The 20,756-nt window shown below is 42.4% G+C and overlaps 2 protein-coding genes across 2 annotated transcripts; one reads left to right on the top strand and one right to left on the bottom strand.

The window, feature by feature from the left end:
* Positions 1-1,110: 1,110 nt before the first annotated feature.
* Positions 1,111-15,037, bottom strand: MRPS35 (mitochondrial ribosomal protein S35). Its single transcript, XM_058805570.1, has 9 exons — positions 14,952-15,037; positions 14,795-14,921; positions 13,287-13,330; positions 12,301-12,468; positions 11,848-11,908; positions 10,739-10,878; positions 9,900-10,009; positions 9,349-9,418; positions 1,111-1,531 (listed from the first exon to the last, which is right to left on the bottom strand). The coding sequence occupies exons 1-9, from the start codon at positions 15,012-15,014 to the stop codon at positions 1,259-1,261; spliced, it is 1,056 nt and encodes a 351-aa protein (XP_058661553.1). The 5' UTR covers positions 15,015-15,037; the 3' UTR covers positions 1,111-1,258.
* A 3,405-nt stretch (positions 15,038-18,442) lies between these two features.
* Positions 18,443-19,669, top strand: LOC131557771 (probable G-protein coupled receptor 19). Its single transcript, XM_058805224.1, has one exon. The coding sequence runs from the start codon at positions 18,449-18,451 to the stop codon at positions 19,667-19,669; it is 1,221 nt and encodes a 406-aa protein (XP_058661207.1). The 5' UTR covers positions 18,443-18,448.
* Positions 19,670-20,756: the final 1,087 nt, after the last annotated feature.

Genomic DNA, 20,756 nt, shown 5'->3' with positions numbered 1-20,756 from the left:
TCAGTCTTTATACAGCTCTGGCAAATTCTCATAGGAATTGCTGCATTAACCTCAGTCTCTCACCATATGAAAACAATCCTGACCTAAGAAGAATCCTTCCTAAACTGACAGTGTTTTGGCACTGGGAGGAGATGCACTCCTTGGCTGTATGTACACACAGAGCACACAGTGAGAAATCCTAGCAGGGAGTGAGTCCAGCACACAGAATGCTGCAGGGATCAATTCCCCTCAGCTTTCAATGTCTTTTTTCTTACACTGCTTCTGCTCAAAGAGCTGCTGGCATGGGCAGCTCTTTTATAGGTATGCAGAATCCTTAACTCCCTCTGCCCCTTCTAGAGAATGACTTTCTCTGTAAGTTGAAATCTTACTAAGCCAGGAAGGTAGAACAAAAGCAAGATTTATTTATGCCCTTTCAAGGTTTGGTAGGAATTTTTTTTCTTAATTATGAGAAGGCAATGAAATTGTGATTCCAGAGTTTTAAATCAATTACAAATTATCAAATATAAGATAAACATCCATCTAATCCTTTCTCTGTGCTACATAGGATGCTACAAACCTTTTTTTCTTTCCTTGAAGCCTGGGTACATTCAACAGAGAAGTCAGCAGGCCTGAGGGTAACAAGGCTCAGTCCATTTCTATTTAGTTACAAACTCACCTCACCAACTCTCATCATTCTTCCTGTCCCAGGTACTCTGGGATATTCTCAACAACTGCTGGTTCACTTTCCCATTACCATCCCATTTTCCACCTTATTTTACTCCATTATTTTAAAGACAGGTGCTTTAAAATAGGATATTTGTTTGCCCTCATAATAACTGAGAACCTAAACCATCCAGAGTGCTTCAACACCTCTCCAAGTCAGATTCTTAGGCAACATTATCCTTATTTTACACATAGGCAAAAATCTGAATGGCATTTGAAAAGCATTTAGAGCTCCTAATTTTCAGACTTTTAATTAATGGAACTAGAAGTATTAACTAATTTCATTAGTTTTGACATTGTTGCTCTAGGTTAAATGCCCAAAGTGTGAGAAATCAGAATGTGATTAAGCAGAGGACTGATCATGCTAACAAAACACAGAATAAAACATTCAAGTTACCAGTATGAATCCAAACATACTTTATTCAAAAGACAAGATTCATGGACAGGACTTAACTCATCATCAACTTTTTGGCTCAAGTTCTGAATAATTATACATCCATATAATCAGAAATATTAACACAGAAGTTGAATATCTCTGTAATGAGATCTGCTCTTCTCATGCTTGTATATTCAGCAGCTTCTTCACAGATTCCTTGTACTGAGATATGTTACTTTCTGTTTCACCTTCATTTTTAAGAGCAATGACTGAGTTTCTGTAATTCTTAACCACCTCAGACGCCAGCAGCTCCTCCTTAGTGACATTACTGACATTCTCTGAGGCTTTTATTCGAAGCAGGGTGTCCAAGGCATTTTTCTGAGACTGACTGTTTTCCCAGATATACTCTTCCATGTCTTCCTCAGACTTCTCGCTCTCCCACTTCTCAGTTTTCTGAAAGAAAATGCACAACCTTAAAAACTACCCAGGACTGAAACAAAGCAACAATAATTTGAAGAAATTGATCTCTCATTGCAATTTCCTTTAAATAAAAACTGCATTCATGGTGGAAGGTATTTCCTCCTTGTAACTCAAGCCTGTATGAGCAGGATGAACTCCTTTCTCCCACCCACCAGGTTCTTTCTGTATCTGGCAGATACAACTGGCTGAGTCAGAGTGGGAGAAAAAGCTTATGGACTGTACATAATGAGTAACTAAAAACCTTGCAAAGTAGTTATTTTAAAGAGCCCTCAGCACTGCAGTTCTGGAAGCAGAACTATGTCTCTAGCACAGAGTTCTGGTCTGGCTGCACTGGCTGGTTGGGGGAAAGTGAGACAGTAACAAGTAACCCATGAAGTGATTCATGAAGAAAAGCACCACCAACAAATCCATTTCTTCTTCCTGCAAAATACATTGCTCAACAGAATCTCTATCCACAAGGTGCTGATCTTTACCCAACCAGTGCTGCAAAATTAGACAGGATCACAAGTAGGGCACTGACAGAAGACACCATCCCAGTGCTTGTAAATACACTTATTCTGTATCAATTCTGTCTTTCAGTATGTCTCCAGAAAGCCTTGAAAGAATCTTTAAGGAATATTTCAAATGCTGTTCTTATTGTACTTTGATAAATACAGATGCTTCAGTGATATATCTGCATTTTTATATATTTCCACTTTTATATATTGCAGGCTGTATATTTGAGTATTTATAATTATTTAGTACTTTACTGATGTAACCAATATGTCATATCTTTATATTACCTCATCTATGTAAGAATCACAATTTGAAGTATTTTGGGTTTAGGTTTGTTATTCATGTTTTTCTTACAACTGTTACAAAATCATGCCTAAATAAAACTTGCATTTCTCTGGAAATATATTCAAAGAAACCTTATAGTAAAGCCTTTACATCACACTGATTTTGTCTTTTCTAAAATCACTTGCCCAAAAAGGGCTCTTCAGTAAATTTTTAGCTGTGCTATGCACAACTAAAAAAAAAATCTTGCAAGTCAATGTAGGAGGGTTTTTTTGTTGTTGTTCAGGGTATATTTTGTTTGGGAAGGGTAAGGAGGAGTGTGTGTGCTGGTATTTTCATTTGTTTATTTAAAGGTTATTCTTTCCACTAAGGATCAAGGCTGCTGCAGTCAAGCCACAGTATTCAATAACCTTTAATTAAGCCCCAAGATTTTTTTCACCCTGCAACTCTTGTGTGCTTGGATTCCTCCATCTGAATTTAAAACAGTTTCCCAACTGCTGTGTCCTGCACCTGGTAAATGGCATCTCTTGTCTTTTGAGTCTGAGTCCAAATGTTTAGTCAGAAGCAGCAATCCACACTGCTCAGAGGTTCATATGACTGACATTAAACCCTGGACACAATAAAGCACAGGAGTAAAAGGACCTCACTCAATTTCTGGAGGGGAAAAACAGGAACAAAAGGACATCCTGTAGCCCTGTACTGCTGAAACATTAATGGAACAAGTGGGCACAGTGAAGTGTTCCTTGTCTGTTTGACAAACCCTGCAACCCAGGGTGGAGATTTAGAGTTTTATATTAACAGCATCATCCTGCTTTACACATCCCCTGGTTACCTGCAGAGTGGCTATCCAAGACATTTTCTCCCCTGAACTCCAACAGAATTTCCAATCCAAAGCCTCTCTCACAGGGATAGGGTTTCTCAGGGGTAAGGGAATATGGGTATCACTGCTGGTCACTCCCTGGACCAAACTCATGCCTGAAGTTCAAACAAAAAACCCCTGCGAGGCTTTTAAACACTTCTCAGTCACAGCAGAAACAACAAGGACTAATGACAGTATTACATTTATCTCTCCAGGAATATCCTTCTCTGTACACAGCAACTCACAGGATTCTGGAGATGCATGCTGATAAATAGATTAAGATTTCCCTACTTACTGAGAATTACAAAGCAAGATTTTAAAGCAACTGTGGAGTATTTCTTTCTTGGAATCTTTCCCAGCAGAATGATGTTGTCAGCATGGATTTTAAAATAAAATCTTGACTGTGCGGTGGGAGGTGAGGGGGAAGGCAGGAAGGGATTTGACAGTAGGGGGAGATTTCCAAATCCATTAGTTTTTGCAAACTGTATCCAGTGAAACTTTGATATCTTTTCAACAGAATTTACTGCAAGAGAAAAGTGACTGTAGGATTATACAGGCAATTGGAAGCATACTCTAGGTAGACAAGCACCATGAAGCTTGAACAGTGGAAATGTTACACAAAATGTTGCAGTCTCAGTTTAAAGTGTTATGAATAAAACTAATAAGGACAATTAAATAAAGCTCAAAAGTTAGGTCTTTATCACTCAAATTTTATTAGTTGAATTATTTTTGTCCCCTGCAGACTTAACATGTTAGTGAACATGTTCCAAACTGTTCACCAGTTTTAAAACTGCAGTCTTAAAAATGAGAATAAAAGTGTGAGAAGTGGAATCCAAGTATGATATTGCATAATGTTTTTCTAGAATGCCCAAATCTGTGAACCAGTTTAAAATAAGAATTCACTAAAAATGGTTTCCTCATTCTATCACACCTAAGACAGAATCTCAGTATTATCCAGCTTGGCTAAAGATGCACTCAGCTGATACTTTCAACCTTTTCCTCTTAAAAAACTTACAATAAGAATAAAAAAAAACCCAAATCAAAACACCAGAAAACAATTTTTTCATATAAAGTCAAAGATCTAAACCTATGACTAAAGAGGCATAAAAGGTTATTTTTTCACTTCCTAATGCAAAGATAAAGGATTATTTTTTCAATGCCATAAACATAGTAAGAATTTGTTTCTAAGCAAATTTTTAGCTACAGTTTAAGCCAGTCTTTTGGGAGATTTACAAACCTTTACAGTGCTGAATCTGAATTCTGAAAGAGTATGAATGCTAAAATAGACTTTGGACAGTGAAGTTGCTTTTTGCATGTAAGCCATTAACAAAAGGCTTCTCTTTATATGGTACCTTAAAGTGCAGAAGAAAGGGAAGAATTTGGGATCTCTTAAGCAGGCATTTCACCATCAATGTGCTTGGGGTTTTTTCTGCCTGTGTAACTTGCACAATTTTGTTGCTGCAGTGATACAGAGGCTTAAAATTTTCAGTTCCCTGATCTTCCTTTTGGGAAAAAAAAATTAACTAAAATTCCTCTTGTGGCACACAGAAATCTTGAGGGCAATTAAAAACATGACTCATGTTGGTTAATTTTCTTGTCAATGGTTTGAACAGTTAAATATTTAATGCTGTTTAGCAAAGACCAGGTATTTTAAAAGATTTATTTTTGAAGGGAAGCAAAGTTCCTTAAATGCCAAGTCAAATTTCAAACTCTGTATAGCCTGGAATAAATACACCTATACCTTTGTATTGCATTGAAATAAAAGATGCTCTGTGATACAATAATCTTAGATTTTCACCTAATAAATAACAGCTATGCTAACATTTTCCAAGTTTCTGGGAACTTTCAATCCTAAGAGGAGTTGCCAAAACAATTATGTGCTTATCTCTTTGGATATAATACACTTTGATCTGTACTACTTAATTAATTAACAACTTAGAAATCTCAACACAAGTTTGTAGAAAGGCAAAACCTATTTGAATTATATGAGATTGGATACAGAAATTGTAATTGCTTGGTGATGTGGAATGAGTTAAAATCCGTTCTTCTGAATAAGAAGAACTGTATTTTCTAGGGCACAGCAATGGCACAGGACAGGTAGGACCTCTAGAGGGTCAAGGGAAAATCAAGAGAAATTATCAGGATAAAAATTGCAGTGAGGTACAAATGCATAACACAAAAGGAGAACAAGCAGAGAAACAAAAACAGAACTCTGCCCTAAAGACTAATACTACATAAGAGATGCTGCCATAATTAATGATGCTCTCAAGTCTGGTCTCTGTCCCTGTAACTAACTCAGGAAAGTTGCCATCAGTCTCTTCAAAACTAAGGACAATATCTAATTTCCCTAGGCTGGAGTAGCTGCATGCATTTTCTGGAAAATCCAGGTTTCTGAGAGGGTCATTTGTAAGGTATTTATCTACCTCACTTTGTTTTTAGAAGGCTGACCAGATAAGATTCTGATCTCATCAAGACAGATCAGTGATATTAAAAATCCAAGATGATTTTCTGTTCAGTTTATTAATGTCTATGCCCCACGAGACTTTGTTTCACTCCAACATAGACTGAAAACTGAACAGCCTCAAAAATTGTATTTATGCATCAAAAAGAGTTTGTTGTTCCTCCAGCAACAACAAACATGGAGCTAAGCACAAAGTATTACAAAAAGCTTACTACAGTCAGAAATATTACAAAGACAATTCCTAATTCAACCTTTTGATGAAATGCTCATCCTTTTTGGTTCCAAGAGGTACAAAAAAAGTGTAACCTTCTTCTACTAGAATACACATATCCTGTCAGGAAACCTCCTTCCTTTGATTTTAGATGTTTGAACTCAGAGAATATGGATAAAGCCACTTTAGCTTCACCTTTTCTGGCTCCCATTACTGATGAGGATTTTCTCAGCTGATTCTGGTGAGCAGGCAACGCAATCCATGGTTCAAAACAAAGGACACATTCCAACATTCACAGATCAGCCTCACCTCAGCCTCAGTCTGCACAACTTAAACCACGCTGAGAGAGAAGCCTGCCCTAGGAAGGGAGGGCACAATTACACCACCCTTCATTGTTCTAAGGTCCCCAAGTCAGGAGCTTCACCCTGAACATCTTCAGTGATGCTAAAAGTGCCCAGGGAGCTTCAGCAAGACTTGAGTGCCCCCTCCACCTGCCACTGCCACTCTACAACCCCCATGCCATAACATCCTGAGTGTTCCTAACATGAGCTTTGGAATCCTAACTAGCCAGAGACCTGCTTAGGTTTCAGCAGTGGACTCATATCCTTTCCACATATTTTAGGCTAAATTACAAGGTTAACTCCCACTATGAAACTGCAAAATTCTGCTGTTACCAAGTATTACCGGCATGACCTGAAGTGGTAAAAATTATGTTTATTTGGAATGGCTTAAAATTACTTTAGTTAAAAAAAAAAAAAATGAAGATGAAGCCTAAAGAAAAGCTGTATGGTAGATTTGAGTGTTATCATCAGTGGTCATGTAAAAATACCCATTCAGCATGCAAACACAGCCACTGCATCCCACCAGTGCCTTGCCACTGAAACTCTAAAAGGAAATGCAAAAGTAATTCCCCTGAAATTCAATCAAGCTGTACAGCTGCAGGGTTGATAAATTTTAGTTAAGCCTCCAGTGCCATGCTGTCTGCCCATTCTTCATTTTTTTCCTACCCTCACCTTTCTGTTTCTTACTGTAAGAAGCAGTGGAGAATAGAAAATCCCGGACAACTTTTTAGTAATCTTTTAAGATCCCAGCTTAGCAAGGCTGAATCAAGATCCTTCACTCTCCCTCATCCTGTGTATGTTGAAACAGCACATGGAATTGGAGCAATAAAAATTTAATTCCTCCTAATGTTTTTCCTTACTGGAAAATTGACTTTGTGCTGCATTTGCTTCTCATTCCTACTTTCAACTCCTGACAGAATTGGACTTTTGAGTGATTAACTATTAATCCAAGCTGTGTGAAGAAATCCATCCATGATCCTTTCAACCACTCGAGGGCAGCAAACTCTAACTCTTTAAAAACCACTTGAACCATAAACACACATCCAGGTTTGGAGTGATGTTACAGCATTCAAGCAGGACCAGCATTTGAAGGCAGCAAAAATGCAACTGGTTAAGCTGCTGATTAATAATCCATTAATATGGCTCATTCTTTCACTGAATAATTTAATCCAGGCACAGTCCTAGGGCATAATTTGGAAGGAATCACAGAAGTACAAAGAAAAAAAATTAAATTCTTACTAATTGGAGCAATTCAGCCATCTAATATATTCTGAAAACTAAAAAACACAAATATCTGTGTTTAATTAAGCAGACAACTAGCAAACAGGAAGCAAAACATCTCCAAGTATTTTAGAATGAGAAAATAAATGAACATTCTTAGGTTTTGAAGATTTTTAAGACTGTTTTAAAATAAGTGAACTCAAGGGTCTGATACTGCATTTGTAACTGTAGTGAAAGGATGATGCATTCCTGGCAACTAAAACATAATTACACTTGAAATTCCATTTCCTGATGTATATCTGCATATAACATTTCCCCCTATGCATGCTTCCAACTGACAAAATGCAGTAATCCAGATACTAACATAAATCATAGGAGTTCTGTCACATTTAAAGAGATCATGGGCAAAGTTTTCAGGCTTGAGGGCAGAAGTTACATGGATCCAGCTTTCCTTCACTCAGCAGGAATGGAACACTGCTCTCATATTTTGATTCAATTCCATCAGCCACATGCATTAACAGTGTGGCACTACTCTGCTGGGAAAGTCATCAAATCCTACAATTAGTTCTGCAAACAGGACTGATGTTACTGCCAAAATGGAAGGCCAGGCCCTGTCCATCCCCCTCCAATATTAAAGTTCATGTAAATGAAAATAAACCACACACTGTTTGCTCATGGTTTACAAAATGGATCCAAACTATCTTTCAGCAAGTTATTAAAAAGCATTATCCCTGATCAGGGGGGAAAAAAACATGCCACAAAATAAAACATGTCACACAAAATAAAATCCCATGTCTCAGGAAACCATTAACTTTTCATGGGAATCAAAGACAATTACAAGTGATTGACAAACTCATCAAATATTAACGTGGAGGATGAAAGGTAATAAAAGTGCAAGGGACTTGTGCATATTCAATACACACTGAACACTCCCATATCAATATTGCATAGCCCTGTCTGCCAGCACTAATTAAAGCTGGAGCCCAGCACAGCCATGGTGTTTGTCTGAAGTTATTAAAGTGAGCACTGTCTAGCTTCCTTGTCATTGCTTAATACTGGAAACTAGCTGCCATTAATTTAAGATTTGTAATGCAACGTGATGCTGTTGGGGAGAAAAACATCCATGTGTACTTGAAATCTACAGCAAATATTATCTTTCACCACCAATTTAATTTGATGCACTCTAAAATTACAAAATTATCCTTCAAGGCAAGTGCCACTGAAAGGGAAATATATTTTAGCCTCCTTAGGATGTTCTTAACATCAGCACTGCAGTGATGAAAATCAAGAACAATTCATAAAAAATGCTAAATGCAGACATTTCCTACTCTAGAACAACTGAAAACAGTAAATATGAGCTTTAGCAGTGGATGAGGTACAACTTCTGTAAGAGTGACATATGGAGATGGTGAAGGCTTTGTCTGTCTCAAACAATGGGATAATGACATGGGACATTTGAACAAAGCTCAGTCATCCAGAACATTACTATGGATTTCCAACAACAACAATTTCAGTTCAGACTGCTCACTTGTTTTCTGTAAAAAATGCCTGTAAAATTGTTGAAGGGCACCAACACAACCACAAAAACACAGCAAACAAATGTGAAGAATTCCCTGTGAAAGGAACAACTGCAGTCAGAAAGTGGGAAGGCTGCCCCTTTTCTGAGCAAGAGAGAGCTTGAGACAAGGTATGTGAGAGAGCATTTAAAAAGAACACTTCCAAATGACAGCCATGGTTCACTGCAGCCCAGGAAGAGCTCAAGAAAAGACATTCTAATTAACAGACAGGAGTTTTGAATCCTGCAAAATGTTCTCTTGGCTGAATTTGAGGAAAAGTGAATTGGAAGAGAATAGAATTGTAAGGTCATTTACTTTAAAATATGACAGAGAGCACATTTAGAATCCATGCACAACTGCTTACCCAGGATTCGTGGTACAGAACTGTGAGCAGGTGCATGCCATAATCATAGTTCTGCCTTCTTAGGGGACACCTGGAAATGCAGAAACATTTTTCTGAACAAAAGGTTAAAATCTACCATCAAACTTTGTACTGTGTAATGTAGGGAATCTAAGGAAATGTGTGGTTGATTCCTGTGTACTTCTCAATTACACACAACCAAGAATAATATCACGGAAGCTTGAGTAATAAGAACACAGGAGAATGGGCAGCTGCAAGGCAGCAGGAAAATATTGTATACCTTGTATACAATACCCGAGGATTTACAAATCTTCTGGAGACATTAGAAACTTCTTTGCCCCCTGTGCCAAAGTGGAATCCAACATACATTAAGTCTGAACTCTTTTAAAATGTGTTTTTAACAGTTAATAACAGGAGAAGTGTTAATTAAGTGCCATTTTAGCCTTAAATTATAATAATTCACCAAGACAATAACTGGTATTACTGGAAGACACCCAGTCCTTTCTCAGCTGTGGGCATTGCTACAATATTTTTGTGTCCCTCTGGCAGCTCACCTGTCTGTTGTAATTGTGAGCACATCTGTCTCCTGACAGTACCGCTCTCCCACGAGCTTAATCAGCTTCTTCTTTGCATGGTCATCCAAATTCAGGTTGGAAAGTTTAACCTTCAAGAAAAGGAGAAAACAATTTTAATTCCTTGGAAAATCCAAACTCTGAACTCTGGAAGTACTTGAGACAGGCAGATCTTCTATCAAGGTGAGCTATTCAGGATGCATATTCAGGATGCAATTTATACCTGCATAGTATAACTTCCAGAGATGGTTTAAAAAGCTGATTTAGTGCTGGTTTGTAGAGGAATTTTTAGCAGAGAGCCTTTCTCATCTTAGCTGCCAGGCCTTCCCCAATCTTCCACTGCATTTGATGGCAGAGATGCTTAGGAAGAAGAACTTGCCATCTTCCTGCCTTGGGATAAATCAGGATGGGGAATCAAACCAGTACAGAGTTGCAAACTAAAGGGCCTGAACATGTGATGGGGGACAAGACAATGAGTTCTAAAATTCTGGAATTCTGTAGGTGTGGAACAGTTCATAATTTGCAGAATTTCTTCGGATAGTATCACACTGAAGTCATAAGACAAAAATAATGTGAGTATTCAAACAATTTATACCTGCATAGAATCCCCACATCCCCACAATGCCTTACAAGTCCCAAGGCCAGTGAATATGAATGGACACATTTGGTGAGGAACAGATAGATGTACTTACTTGTGTGTGATTTTGAGTTCCCTCCATTTCTCTCATTTCCTTACAGAAGATCACACTGGCATGTTTGGAAAAGAAACCCAAGCACTGAGGGGTTTGAAGCAAAGGCTGTTTACCAAAACTACCACTTACTCTTAAGGTCACCACTCTTGCTTTGGGATTCCGAATAGAAGTCCCTGAAGAAACATAATCTACTGTTTCAACTTCAATGGGAAAATGCTGCTCACATTTCTCATCACTGTCCAGAGCACTTGGCCATTCAGTGCAGAAATCTGTACAAGGGAAAAACACTCATTGTATTATCTGTATGTTATATACCTGTAGCTTTGGTATATTTGGCTGGGTTTTTTTTTTTCTTTCAAATGAATAAAAATACATGTTTTTAAAATTACTAGTCTGAGAAACCATACTCATTTAGCAAACAGCAGTGTTTCTGCTAGACTTGTTCCTGTATTGCCTTGTCTGTTTTTGTACTGGCTTCCCCAAAAGAGGATACAGCACTGCAGCTGCAGTCTCACAACTGCCAAACAGGATCATAGAATGGTTTGGGTTGGAAGTGACCCTCCTGCTTTGGGGATTTTTTACGAGATCCAGCTGCTCAAAGCCCTATCCAACCTGAGCTTGAACACTTCCAGGATGGGGAATCCACAGGTTCACTGGCAAGTTCTTACAGTGTCTCACAAAACAGGCTTCCTTTGCCTGAGTTCATCAGGTTCCCCTCACAGTTTTTCTGGGTGGAAGGATGCTCCTGGACTCCAGTAGACCCTGTGTCTCCCCAGCAGACCCTGCTCTCACAGAGGGTCTCACATTAAAAGCTCTTTGGTCATTAAATGCAGCCCATAATGGCTACTGACTGAAGCCTGCTCAATCAGAGAGTTCTCTGAGAACTGAGTCACATTCATCACTCACCTTCTGGAAAGCACTGCACTATCAACTCATCAGTTCAAGCAAGGTCTCGTGCTAAAGTAACATTTCAGTCTTACTCTTGTGCTGGCAACCTCCTGAGACTTATCTGCCACCACCTGGATGACTCCTGGCAGCAGCAGGAAAGCAGACAGTCCCAGCCACAGCCAGCTGAATAACCAGCTCCACAAGTGTACCATGCCTCACCTCCGTCACACAGTCACATCTTGTTCTGTCTGAAAACTTCCAGAGATGGTTTAAAAAGAAAAACCCAACCAACTAAACAAAACAAAACAAAACAAAACAACAAAAAAAAAACCCTCAACCTCCCCTCTCACCTTTGAGAGCAGCACAGTGCTTCTTAATTGCAGGAGGAGTAAGATGCAAAAAATTGGGGATCTGAAACAGACACATTAAGAGTTACCAAAATAATAGCTTTTTGTCTGATCAGAAGTAAATGGGCATTACTGAAATCTGATTATACTTCTCACATTTGCTAAGGCAATATAACATGCTTAAGGAAATATTCATTTAAGCAGACTCTTCTCAAGTCTGATTTAGGGAAAGACTTGAATCTCTGACAAAAGTCACAGGCATGATCACCCTAAAAAGTCTCCTGATATAATTCACTTGTTAATTAACTTTATATTTGTTCCCACTTAGAAATTTGAGAGGATTATAAGACTTAATAGCAGAAAGCAGTCTCCAAAACAAATAATCCACTCAAAGCAGTGCAGCCTTAGTGAACAGTGAATTTAAAAGTGACCCCCCAGCCATGGCACATGTTTCACCTTGATAAGCTCTAGGTTGCCTTCTTTTGATGGAGGCACTCCTCTCTTCACTGGGTAGCCCATTCTGATGGGGAGAGGCACAGAGGCAGGTTTGAAGGAAGCTGCTGTTGGGTACACACTGCTCCAGTCCTGATCCACAGCCATCCTCTCTGTCCTGGGGGGTGCAGCCTGTTCAAGGGAAAAGGGGACAGGAGATACGTGGAATATACCACAAGGCAGGATCAACACATCAAACAATGATTTCAAGAACCAATTCCCACAGCTGGGCATTTCAAGACACCTTTACAGCCAAAGTTAGTGCTGATTTGTAAAGGAATTTTTAGCAGAGAGCCTTTCCCAATCTTCCACTGCATTTGATGGCAGAGATGCCTCTGAAGAATAACTTGCCATCTTCCTGCCTTGGGATAAATCAGGAGGGGGAATCAAACCAGTACAGAGTTGCAAACTCTATTTTCTAAAGGGCCTGAACATGTGGCGAGGGACAAGACCATGAGTTCTAAAATTCTGGAATTCTGTAGGTGTGGAACAGTTCATAATTAATAATGCTGAAATTTCTTGCCATAGAAATTCCAGTGTAGGGACAATGTACCAGTACATTGCAGAAATAGCTTATACCCTCCAAAAACTGACCAGCATTTCAGCCAAATGCTCTTAGAAATAGAAAAGTTTTGTGCCAGAAAGCAAGCACCACAAATCCTGTAAACTCAGCCTGAAAACAACATTGACATGTCTGGGTTATTGGAAATGCCACTTTAAGATACTTTTCAGACCTGCACTCCCTGGTGTCAGTGCAAGTTAACCATCAGCTCAGTGTATATTTTTGATAACACAGACTGAAAAGATTACAGAAGGCGGGTGCTGGCCTGGAATGCTCCCAGGGGATTGTTCCACCAGGATTTGACTGCAGAAGGGGCTGCTGGGCAAACTGACACAACACACAGAAAACTCTCCCAACACGTGAGCTGCCTGTAAATTTCAGTACTCACTGATCTTACAAACTGTGGTGTCCTGCCTCTTCTCCTTACTGAGCCTGAAAGAAGGAAAAATAGAAGGGATTAACAAAAAGACATTTTAAAAATAAATTATTCTACAGTTTTGAGAGCAAAAAATGTAGGATAATTCTGTATGGGTTTTTTTAGTTTTGTGACAATATCCAGTAATGCTCCCCAATCTTTACATGGAAGAAGGGGAAGATCAGATACTCAGTAGTAAAGATTACCAATTAATTTTGTAAAAGATAAGATTATAAAGAACTTGGAGGACAAAAACGAAGGACAAAAATGAAGAACATTTCTGCCTTCATTTCTATGCTCCCTTTCCCCTTTCCCACACAGCAGTCACAAATCACTCTACACGAGCAGCACAAAATGGATAAATTTAAGAGTTCCCATTTCCAAAGGAGAGTGCCATGGCTCCATCCTTTCCTTCTGACAGCTCAGCTTCACACCCTCCCCTGTGCCACTTTGCAGCACAACTACCAGTTCATGAACAGTTCAGACATTGGATTGTTTCTCTTCTAGAACTGGGAGTGGGGAACACCTTGATCCTGCTCCCTAGGCACTTCCAGAGAAAGTGGAACGGGAAGTGAAAGAGTTTAATCCATTTCAGGTCTGGGATTCTCCTGGCTCTACTTTACAGCTCACTGATTTCACCTGGAGCTGTGGTGAGGGATCCCTGGGGATGCGTTAAGTCTCCAAATACCAAACGAAACACTGATTTTTGCATGCCTGTCTTCATTTCCTCCTCCTCCTCAAACTCTAAAACACTTCCAAACCCCACTGTCCAAAAACCACACCAGAATATAATGTGGCCTCAGACATACAAAGGTGAACCTGATGACTATTATTTTCAAGAGTCTGGTTTGAATTCAGAGGTTTCATCGATTGTACATATTTACCATAAAGCAATGACTGAGATTTAAGAAAGGATGTTTGGGTTTTTTTATATCATTCATCTTACAACCCTACCCCATAAAAACTTGTGGATTTCACATGTTGTTTCCTTTATCTGAGAACTTTATGCCTCTTCATCCTTTTCTTGCTATTAAAATCTTAAACCGAACGATACATCTGTTCAGGGTGGTGCAAGAGATAATATTCAGATAATATTATTATCTGAATATTATCTTTATTATTATCTTTATCCCTCGACCTACCTTTTTCGTGGTGTTTTCACATACAGCCACACATCACAACAACTTTACTACATCTGTTAAAAACATATGTAATTTCAGGCCAGGACACGACACCGTCTGCTACGACAGCATCACCGGACATCACTCAGAGGCGCTCTCAGCGACCTCCCGAGCTCCAGATGCCCACCGGGAAAAGCCAGCTCCGACTGGCACAGGCCAGGCACGACCCCAAAGGCTTCCCAGGAGCACACACAGCGATGAAATTCCCCTTGGGCACAACCTAACACAGGCACCGCTCGGTGCAGCCCTGCCCGCCATGCCGACGGTGCAGCCCGACCGCCCCGGGCACGCCGCGCTCACCTTCCCGAGCCTGCGGCCCTTCCCTGCCGCTCACCGCGGGCGCCGACGACAAAGCGGCGCGTCCCCATCGAGGGGTGGCTGGAACCCCGCTGGCAGCCCGGGACAGCAGAGCCCGGGACAGCAGAGCCTGGGACAGCAGAGCCCCGGACAGCAGAGCCTGGGACAGCAGAGCCCCGCCGCTCAGCCCGACCCGGCAGCACCGCCCGGCCCGCGCCGCCATCCCAGCCCCGCCGCGCTCCTCCCGCGGCCCCGCCCGGCGCGACGGCGGCCGGCTCGGGTCCGGCCCCGCACCGGCGAACGCGGCAGCGCCGCCCTCATGGAGGCCTATAGGGCCCGCTCTGTCCCGGGAGGAGCCGCAGGTGGCCCGGGCACTGTCCCTGAGGGCTGCTGTGGGGCTCTGAGCTGGGAATATCCCGGGTGAGAAACGTGTCCTGGCCCTGCACAGACACCCCGACAGTCCCTGCACAGACGCCCCAACAATCCCTGCACAGACACCCCGACAGTCCCTGCACAGACACCCCGACAGTCCCTGCACAGACGCCCCAACAATCCCTGCACAGACACCCCAACAACCCCACCCTGTGCATCCCTGAGAGCGGTGTCCAAACGCTCCCGCAGCTCTGGCAGCCTTGGGGCCGTGACCATGCCCTGGGGAGCCTGGGCAGTCACCGACACCCTCTAGGGGAAGAATATTTTCCGATATCCAGCGTAAACCTCCTCTGACACAACTTCAGGCCCTTCCCCAAGTCCTGTTCTTGGTCACAGAGACCAGAGATCGGAGATGCCCCTCTGCTTCCCCTCATGAGGAAGCAGCAGACAGCCATGAGGGGCCCCCTCAATCTCCTCCAAGTTTTTCCCCCTCACAAGTTAAAATAGAACTTCTCCCCTCAGTCTCCTTCAATTTATTTTTGGGGGATTTACTTTTCCCCCCCATAACCGAAGGTAAGGAGGACTGGTGAAAACAGCCATACAATACAGCTCAGAACAGGAGATCTAGACAGCAACTGAATAAAAGTTTAATGAACAAAAGTTTAAGTCAGTGTAGCTGTAAATTGAAACACAATAGCCATTAATGTTTGCTAGGATAAACCACAGTCCTGTGTATTTATTGAAATTAGTATTTAAAACCTTCTGCTAAAAGTTTGATGGCAATAATCTTTCCTTCATGCTGTTCAACCAGAGCTTCCTGTCTCACATTCACCTCTTCCCACAAGATCCTTCAAGCCTCCTTTTTTTGGTGCAGAACAAATTGAATTGTGCTGGGCTACATCTGAGACATGCTGAACACCTCATCTGAGTTACAATGGACTGTGACTTTTCTAGCAAATACACTGCAAAAGGGAATCAAGGTTTTGACTCTCATTTCATAGTGAAAGAGCTTCAAATTAAAAGTAATCTAAATAGCTGCCTGGAAAGTCCTGTATTAAAGACATGGATGCTGCTCAGAGCTGGGGCCTTAGAACTCACTAAGAATAAAGTGAAATACCATAAGGCACATTGAGAGTTTCCTCTGCAACACAGCATGGAACCTCCTTTTCAAATAAAAGCTCCTTTTAGCTCTCCTAATGTTTTAGCCACAAAATAAATCTTGATAGCACAGGTGGTCCCAGTAAAGTGCCCGGTTTTCCAAGTCTGGTTGAAAAAGATATGCACAATTTTACCCATGATGTATTTATTTTGTGTAAAATATACCAGTATATCATCCTGAAGGACAGGAAATGTAAGAGGAGAAAAAAATCTAAGAAAAACATGTAAACAGAAAGGACTATATGATTTGTTTATATCTAGAAAATCAAAACATTGATAAACACCATGTGAAATCAAAAGAAGGAGAATTGAATGCCTCGGAATGTTTTTCCATACTGGAAAATTGACTTCCTGCTCCATTTCCTTCTCTTTACTGCTTTCAAACTGGATTTTTTCGGTGATAAACTAGTAATTGAATTTTCCTCTCTGCTGCAGCACTACCAACCCAGAGTCCAACATCTTTTCCCAATGGCCACATTCCAGAGGAGGCATTTATATTTAGTAGTATTTTACAAAGTTTGGAAAGCAGCACATTCCTATACATTCACCGCCTGCTGGTTTTAATGGGAGGAGATCCACGGCTGTCTGAGCTGATGAGCTCTTTGCTCTGCTGGTGACACCGTGGCCAGCACTGACCTGCAATATCAGTGTTAGTGCCACCCAGATCCCAGGAATTTCAGTGCTTTCTCACAGCAAAAGTTGGTGCTGATTTGTAGAGGAATTTTGAACAGAGGGCCTCTCCTATTTGGCTACCAGGCCTTTTCTAACCTTCCACTGCTTTTGATTTCAGAGATGCTTAGGAAGAGGAATTTGGCATCTTCCTGCCTTGGGATAAATCAGCAGGAGGAGGAGGGGCATTAAAAGCAGTATGAAATTGAAAACTCTGTTTGCTGAAGGGCTTGAGTTTGGGGTGACAGGCAAGACAATGAGTGTTGAAGTTCTGAAATTCTGAAAGTGTGAAGCAGTTCATAAAACCCCAGTTACTGAGCATTGGGGGGGGAGCAGATAAGCTGCTCATATGCTTATCGAGGAATATGTTATTATCATGGAAAATGTGTCACCCAAGGGTGACTGTCCTTCCAGAGCTGGGCAAGGCCAGTCGTGTCTGATACCGTTAGCAGCGACCATGGCTGAGGGTGCCGAGTGCCCCACTGGGCAGCCAGCAGTGACACTGATCTGTGCCAGCATTGTGGATCTGCAGGAAGCTGGGAAGGCTCTGCAGAGCGACCTGGGCAGGCTGCAGGGAATGAGGGTCAGCAAGGCCTGGTGCTGGGTGCTGCATTTGGGCCACAGTGGTTCTCAGCTCTGTTACAAAATCAGGGCCAGAGGTTCTTGGTTGACTGTTGGTGTCGGTTGCTTCTGGCAGTCCTTCAGTTGTCCCTTGGGTCACCCATAGACCTGCAGAACCTTTGGGCTGGTCCTGCTGTGAAGGGTCAGCCTTGCTGCTGCCGGGGTGGAAGGCCCCCAACCAAGGTAAGGACATTCCCCATCTCCCTGGATTTTCTCCAGAGCACAGAGATGCTCAGCAGCTGACTGCAGCCACATGTATTGAGTGTGCTGACAAGCCAAGCTGAGGCTCCACTGCTGGAACTCAAAAAGCTCCCCCATCCCTCCCCCAACCTCTCATCTCATCTGTCTGAGGACACTGACCTCCTCCCTAAGTATTTACCTTCTGCTGCAAAGCTCAAGGTCAAGTCAAGGATGCAGGTACCCTCTTGGTCTGCTTTTCTGACACTTCCATGGACAGCAGGAAGTACAGATCATTGTTGGGATCAGTGGGCCACGTTCTGCTCAGTTTGCAGCTTACCTGCACTGGTGGCGTGGCGCCTCAGTCTCCAGCTGTGAACAGGACACTGATCTTTCCGTAGGCAGAAATGACTGTCTGAAATACTCAGGCCATTCCTAAAAATCTGCATGAAACTTAATGTTCTCTGCCATGACACATTGTGTCTCCATATATTTCTGACCCTTTTCTCTGAAATCTACTACTCTAAGGAGTATGGAGACTACTTAGAGTTATGTTTTATAGATTACTTTGGGCTTTTCACACAGAGTTGTTCAACAAAACCTTTTCTCTCCTCTCTGTCTGCAGCGTGAGCAAAAGACGTAGCCAAGTTTTCTCACAGCATGGATAACAGCAGTGGTCCTGTTCTTCTCTTTACCTTGCTCCTGATGCAGAACACGAGCAGCCCCAAAGCCTCCTCCCCTCCTGCTGGCTACGAGATGGCAGAACTTCCATTCCCAGGAGCCAGCCTGAGCAGGAACCACTCTCTGGTAGAGTATGGGCTGAGGCCAGGGGAAATCGCAGCTGCCAGCGTGGTTTGGGGAGTGCTGTGGCTGATCTCTGTCATGGGAAACTTCCTGGTTTGCTCAGTGATCTACAGAAGGAGGAGGACACAGTCCTCTCCCAACTATTTTGTGGCGTCCATGGCGTGTGCAGACCTGGTGAGCAGCGTGGGGAGTGCGCCCTTCCTGCTGCTGCAGCTGAGCTGCGGGCGCTGGGTGCTGGGCAGCGGCGTGTGCCGGCTGGTCAGGTACATCCAGTACCTCACGCCCGGGGTCCAGATGGATGTGCTCTTCACCATCAGCTTGTATCGATGCTACACTCTCATCCATCCCCTGAATTTCAGAGTTTGCAGGGAGAAAGTCAAGAGAATGACTCTGATCTCTTGGCTGTGTGGTGCTCTGTTTGCATCACCAGCCTGTTATCTCTATGGCTCCAGCAGTGACCACCACTGCAACTTCTTCCTCCCCAGTTCTGAGCTAGGAGTCACCTCTGGTGTCTTCCACCTCTCATTGCTGTTGCTTTTGATCCCATCACTCCTTATTATCCGCTGCTACCAGAAACTCTTCACCTACATTTGGAGAAGTGGGACTGAAGGCACAGCTGGAAGGAGGACAATGAATCTTGTCTTAAGAAGAAAAGTGAAAACTACCAAGTTGTTTTCCATCTTTGTCTTGAATTTTCTTCTGTCCTGGCTGCCTTTCTTCATGGTACAGTTGTGGCACCCACAGGAAACAGACTACAGAAAGAGCTCCTTGCTTTTCCTGGCCATCACCTGGATCTCTTTCAGTTCCTCAGCCTCTAAACCAATCCTCTTCTACATCTATGATGCAAACTTCAGAAGAGGAATGATAGAAATTTGTTGCATGTGGAAATACCCCAGAACCGACATCTACACCATTACTGCCGGTTCCAGGACAGCTGGAAATCACATTATCCCAGCCCAACCTCACCAAAGACTCACCTGTGATGCTTTTAACAGAGAAGTAAAGGAGCATGAGCTTGCCAGGCCTGGTGAGTCCAGTCCCACAAACACATTTGCCAAGAGAGTTTCATTACTTTGAAAAGGAATGGATGAGCTGTGGAGTGCTGTGTTCCCACAGAAGAAGGAGTATCTTTCACCCTTTTGAAGGACTAAATAGGCACATATTTTAGACCAGCTCCTAGGGTATAAAAAAAAATAAATGTTCTGTATTATTTAATGGCTTGTGTTTGATGTGTTTGTTCTATTTTATTTCAGTTTTCATGTTCTGCTTTGGGGAACTCCTTTCCTGGAATCTACAAGAGTCCTCACACTCACTGTCTGTAGGGAGAAAAGGAAAAGAAAGAAATACTTCTTGTTACAATCCCTGTAAGGGATGGGCCATAGTGTAGAAATACCTAAATCCACCCAAAGCCTTTTAGGCTTCCTTCCAGTATGTCCCTGGGGATATTCCTGCACTGGGCTTGTCTCTCTTGTTCAGACCCCTCTGGTCTGGTGGACAGGGTGGTGTTGGGTTAATGGCCTGACTGGGTGATCTAAGGGGTCTTTTCCTACCTAAACAATTCTAGGATTCTGTCTCCTTCCAGTCTTCCTGTGCCTCCATTTCTCTTTGGGAATGACCTCCTCCTGGAAAAGTTGCAGTGGATTTTTTCAGCAGAACAGGTTCCTGGACAAATTTCCAACTCACAGCTTCGGACTCCTCCTCCACACAGGCCCCAGTGGAGGAGCCTCAGGCTCTGCCATCTGGAGCCACAGAGCCATGATTCCATTGCATGGAGTTGTGGAATATCCTGGGTAGGAAGGGAGCCCTGGCCCTGCACAGACACCCCAACAATCCCACCCTGTGCATCCCTGAGAGTGTCATCCAAATGCCCCTGGAGCACTGGCAGCCTTGGGGCTGTGGCCATTCCCTGGGGAGCCTTTCCCTGGTATCCAGCCTAAACCTCCCATGACCCATCTCCAGCCATTCCCTCAGGTCCTGTCTCTGGTCACAGAAAGCAGAGATTGTATGTGTCCCTCTGCTGTCCCTTGGGAGGAAGCTGCAGACCTCACTGAGGGCTTCCCTCAGTCTCCTCCAAGCCAGTTTTCTCCCCTCACAACTAAAAATACAACTTCTCAGTCACTGCATGCTGTTTGTCTCCCCAAAACAACCTCTGTAAGCAAAGCTC

Source organism: Ammospiza caudacuta, chromosome 5 (assembly GCF_027887145.1).
Source record: "Ammospiza caudacuta isolate bAmmCau1 chromosome 5, bAmmCau1.pri, whole genome shotgun sequence".
Classification (NCBI taxonomy): Eukaryota; Metazoa; Chordata; class Aves; order Passeriformes; family Passerellidae; genus Ammospiza; species Ammospiza caudacuta.
Note: the sequence above shows the minus strand (reverse complement) of the source record. Positions and strands in the feature narration are given on the sequence as shown.

What these genes read in the sequence shown, in the direction of transcription:
- MRPS35 (XM_058805570.1), bottom strand. Translation starts at nt 15,014, where the DNA reads ATGGCGGCGCGGGCCGGGCGGTGCTGCCGGGTCGGGCTGAGCGGCGGG. An exon ending in GCGGGGCTCTGCTGTCCCAG is followed by an intron (nt 14,922 to 14,951) that starts GCTCTGCTGTCC and finishes CTGCTGTCCCAG; the next exon opens with GCTCTGCTGTCCCGGGCTCT. An exon ending in TTCTGTACCACGAATCCTGG is followed by an intron (nt 1,532 to 9,348) that starts GTAAGCAGTTGT and finishes ATTTTCTTTCAG; the next exon opens with AAAACTGAGAAGTGGGAGAG.
- LOC131557771 (XM_058805224.1), top strand. Translation starts at nt 18,449, where the DNA reads ATGGATAACAGCAGTGGTCCTGTTCTTCTCTTTACCTTGCTCCTGATG.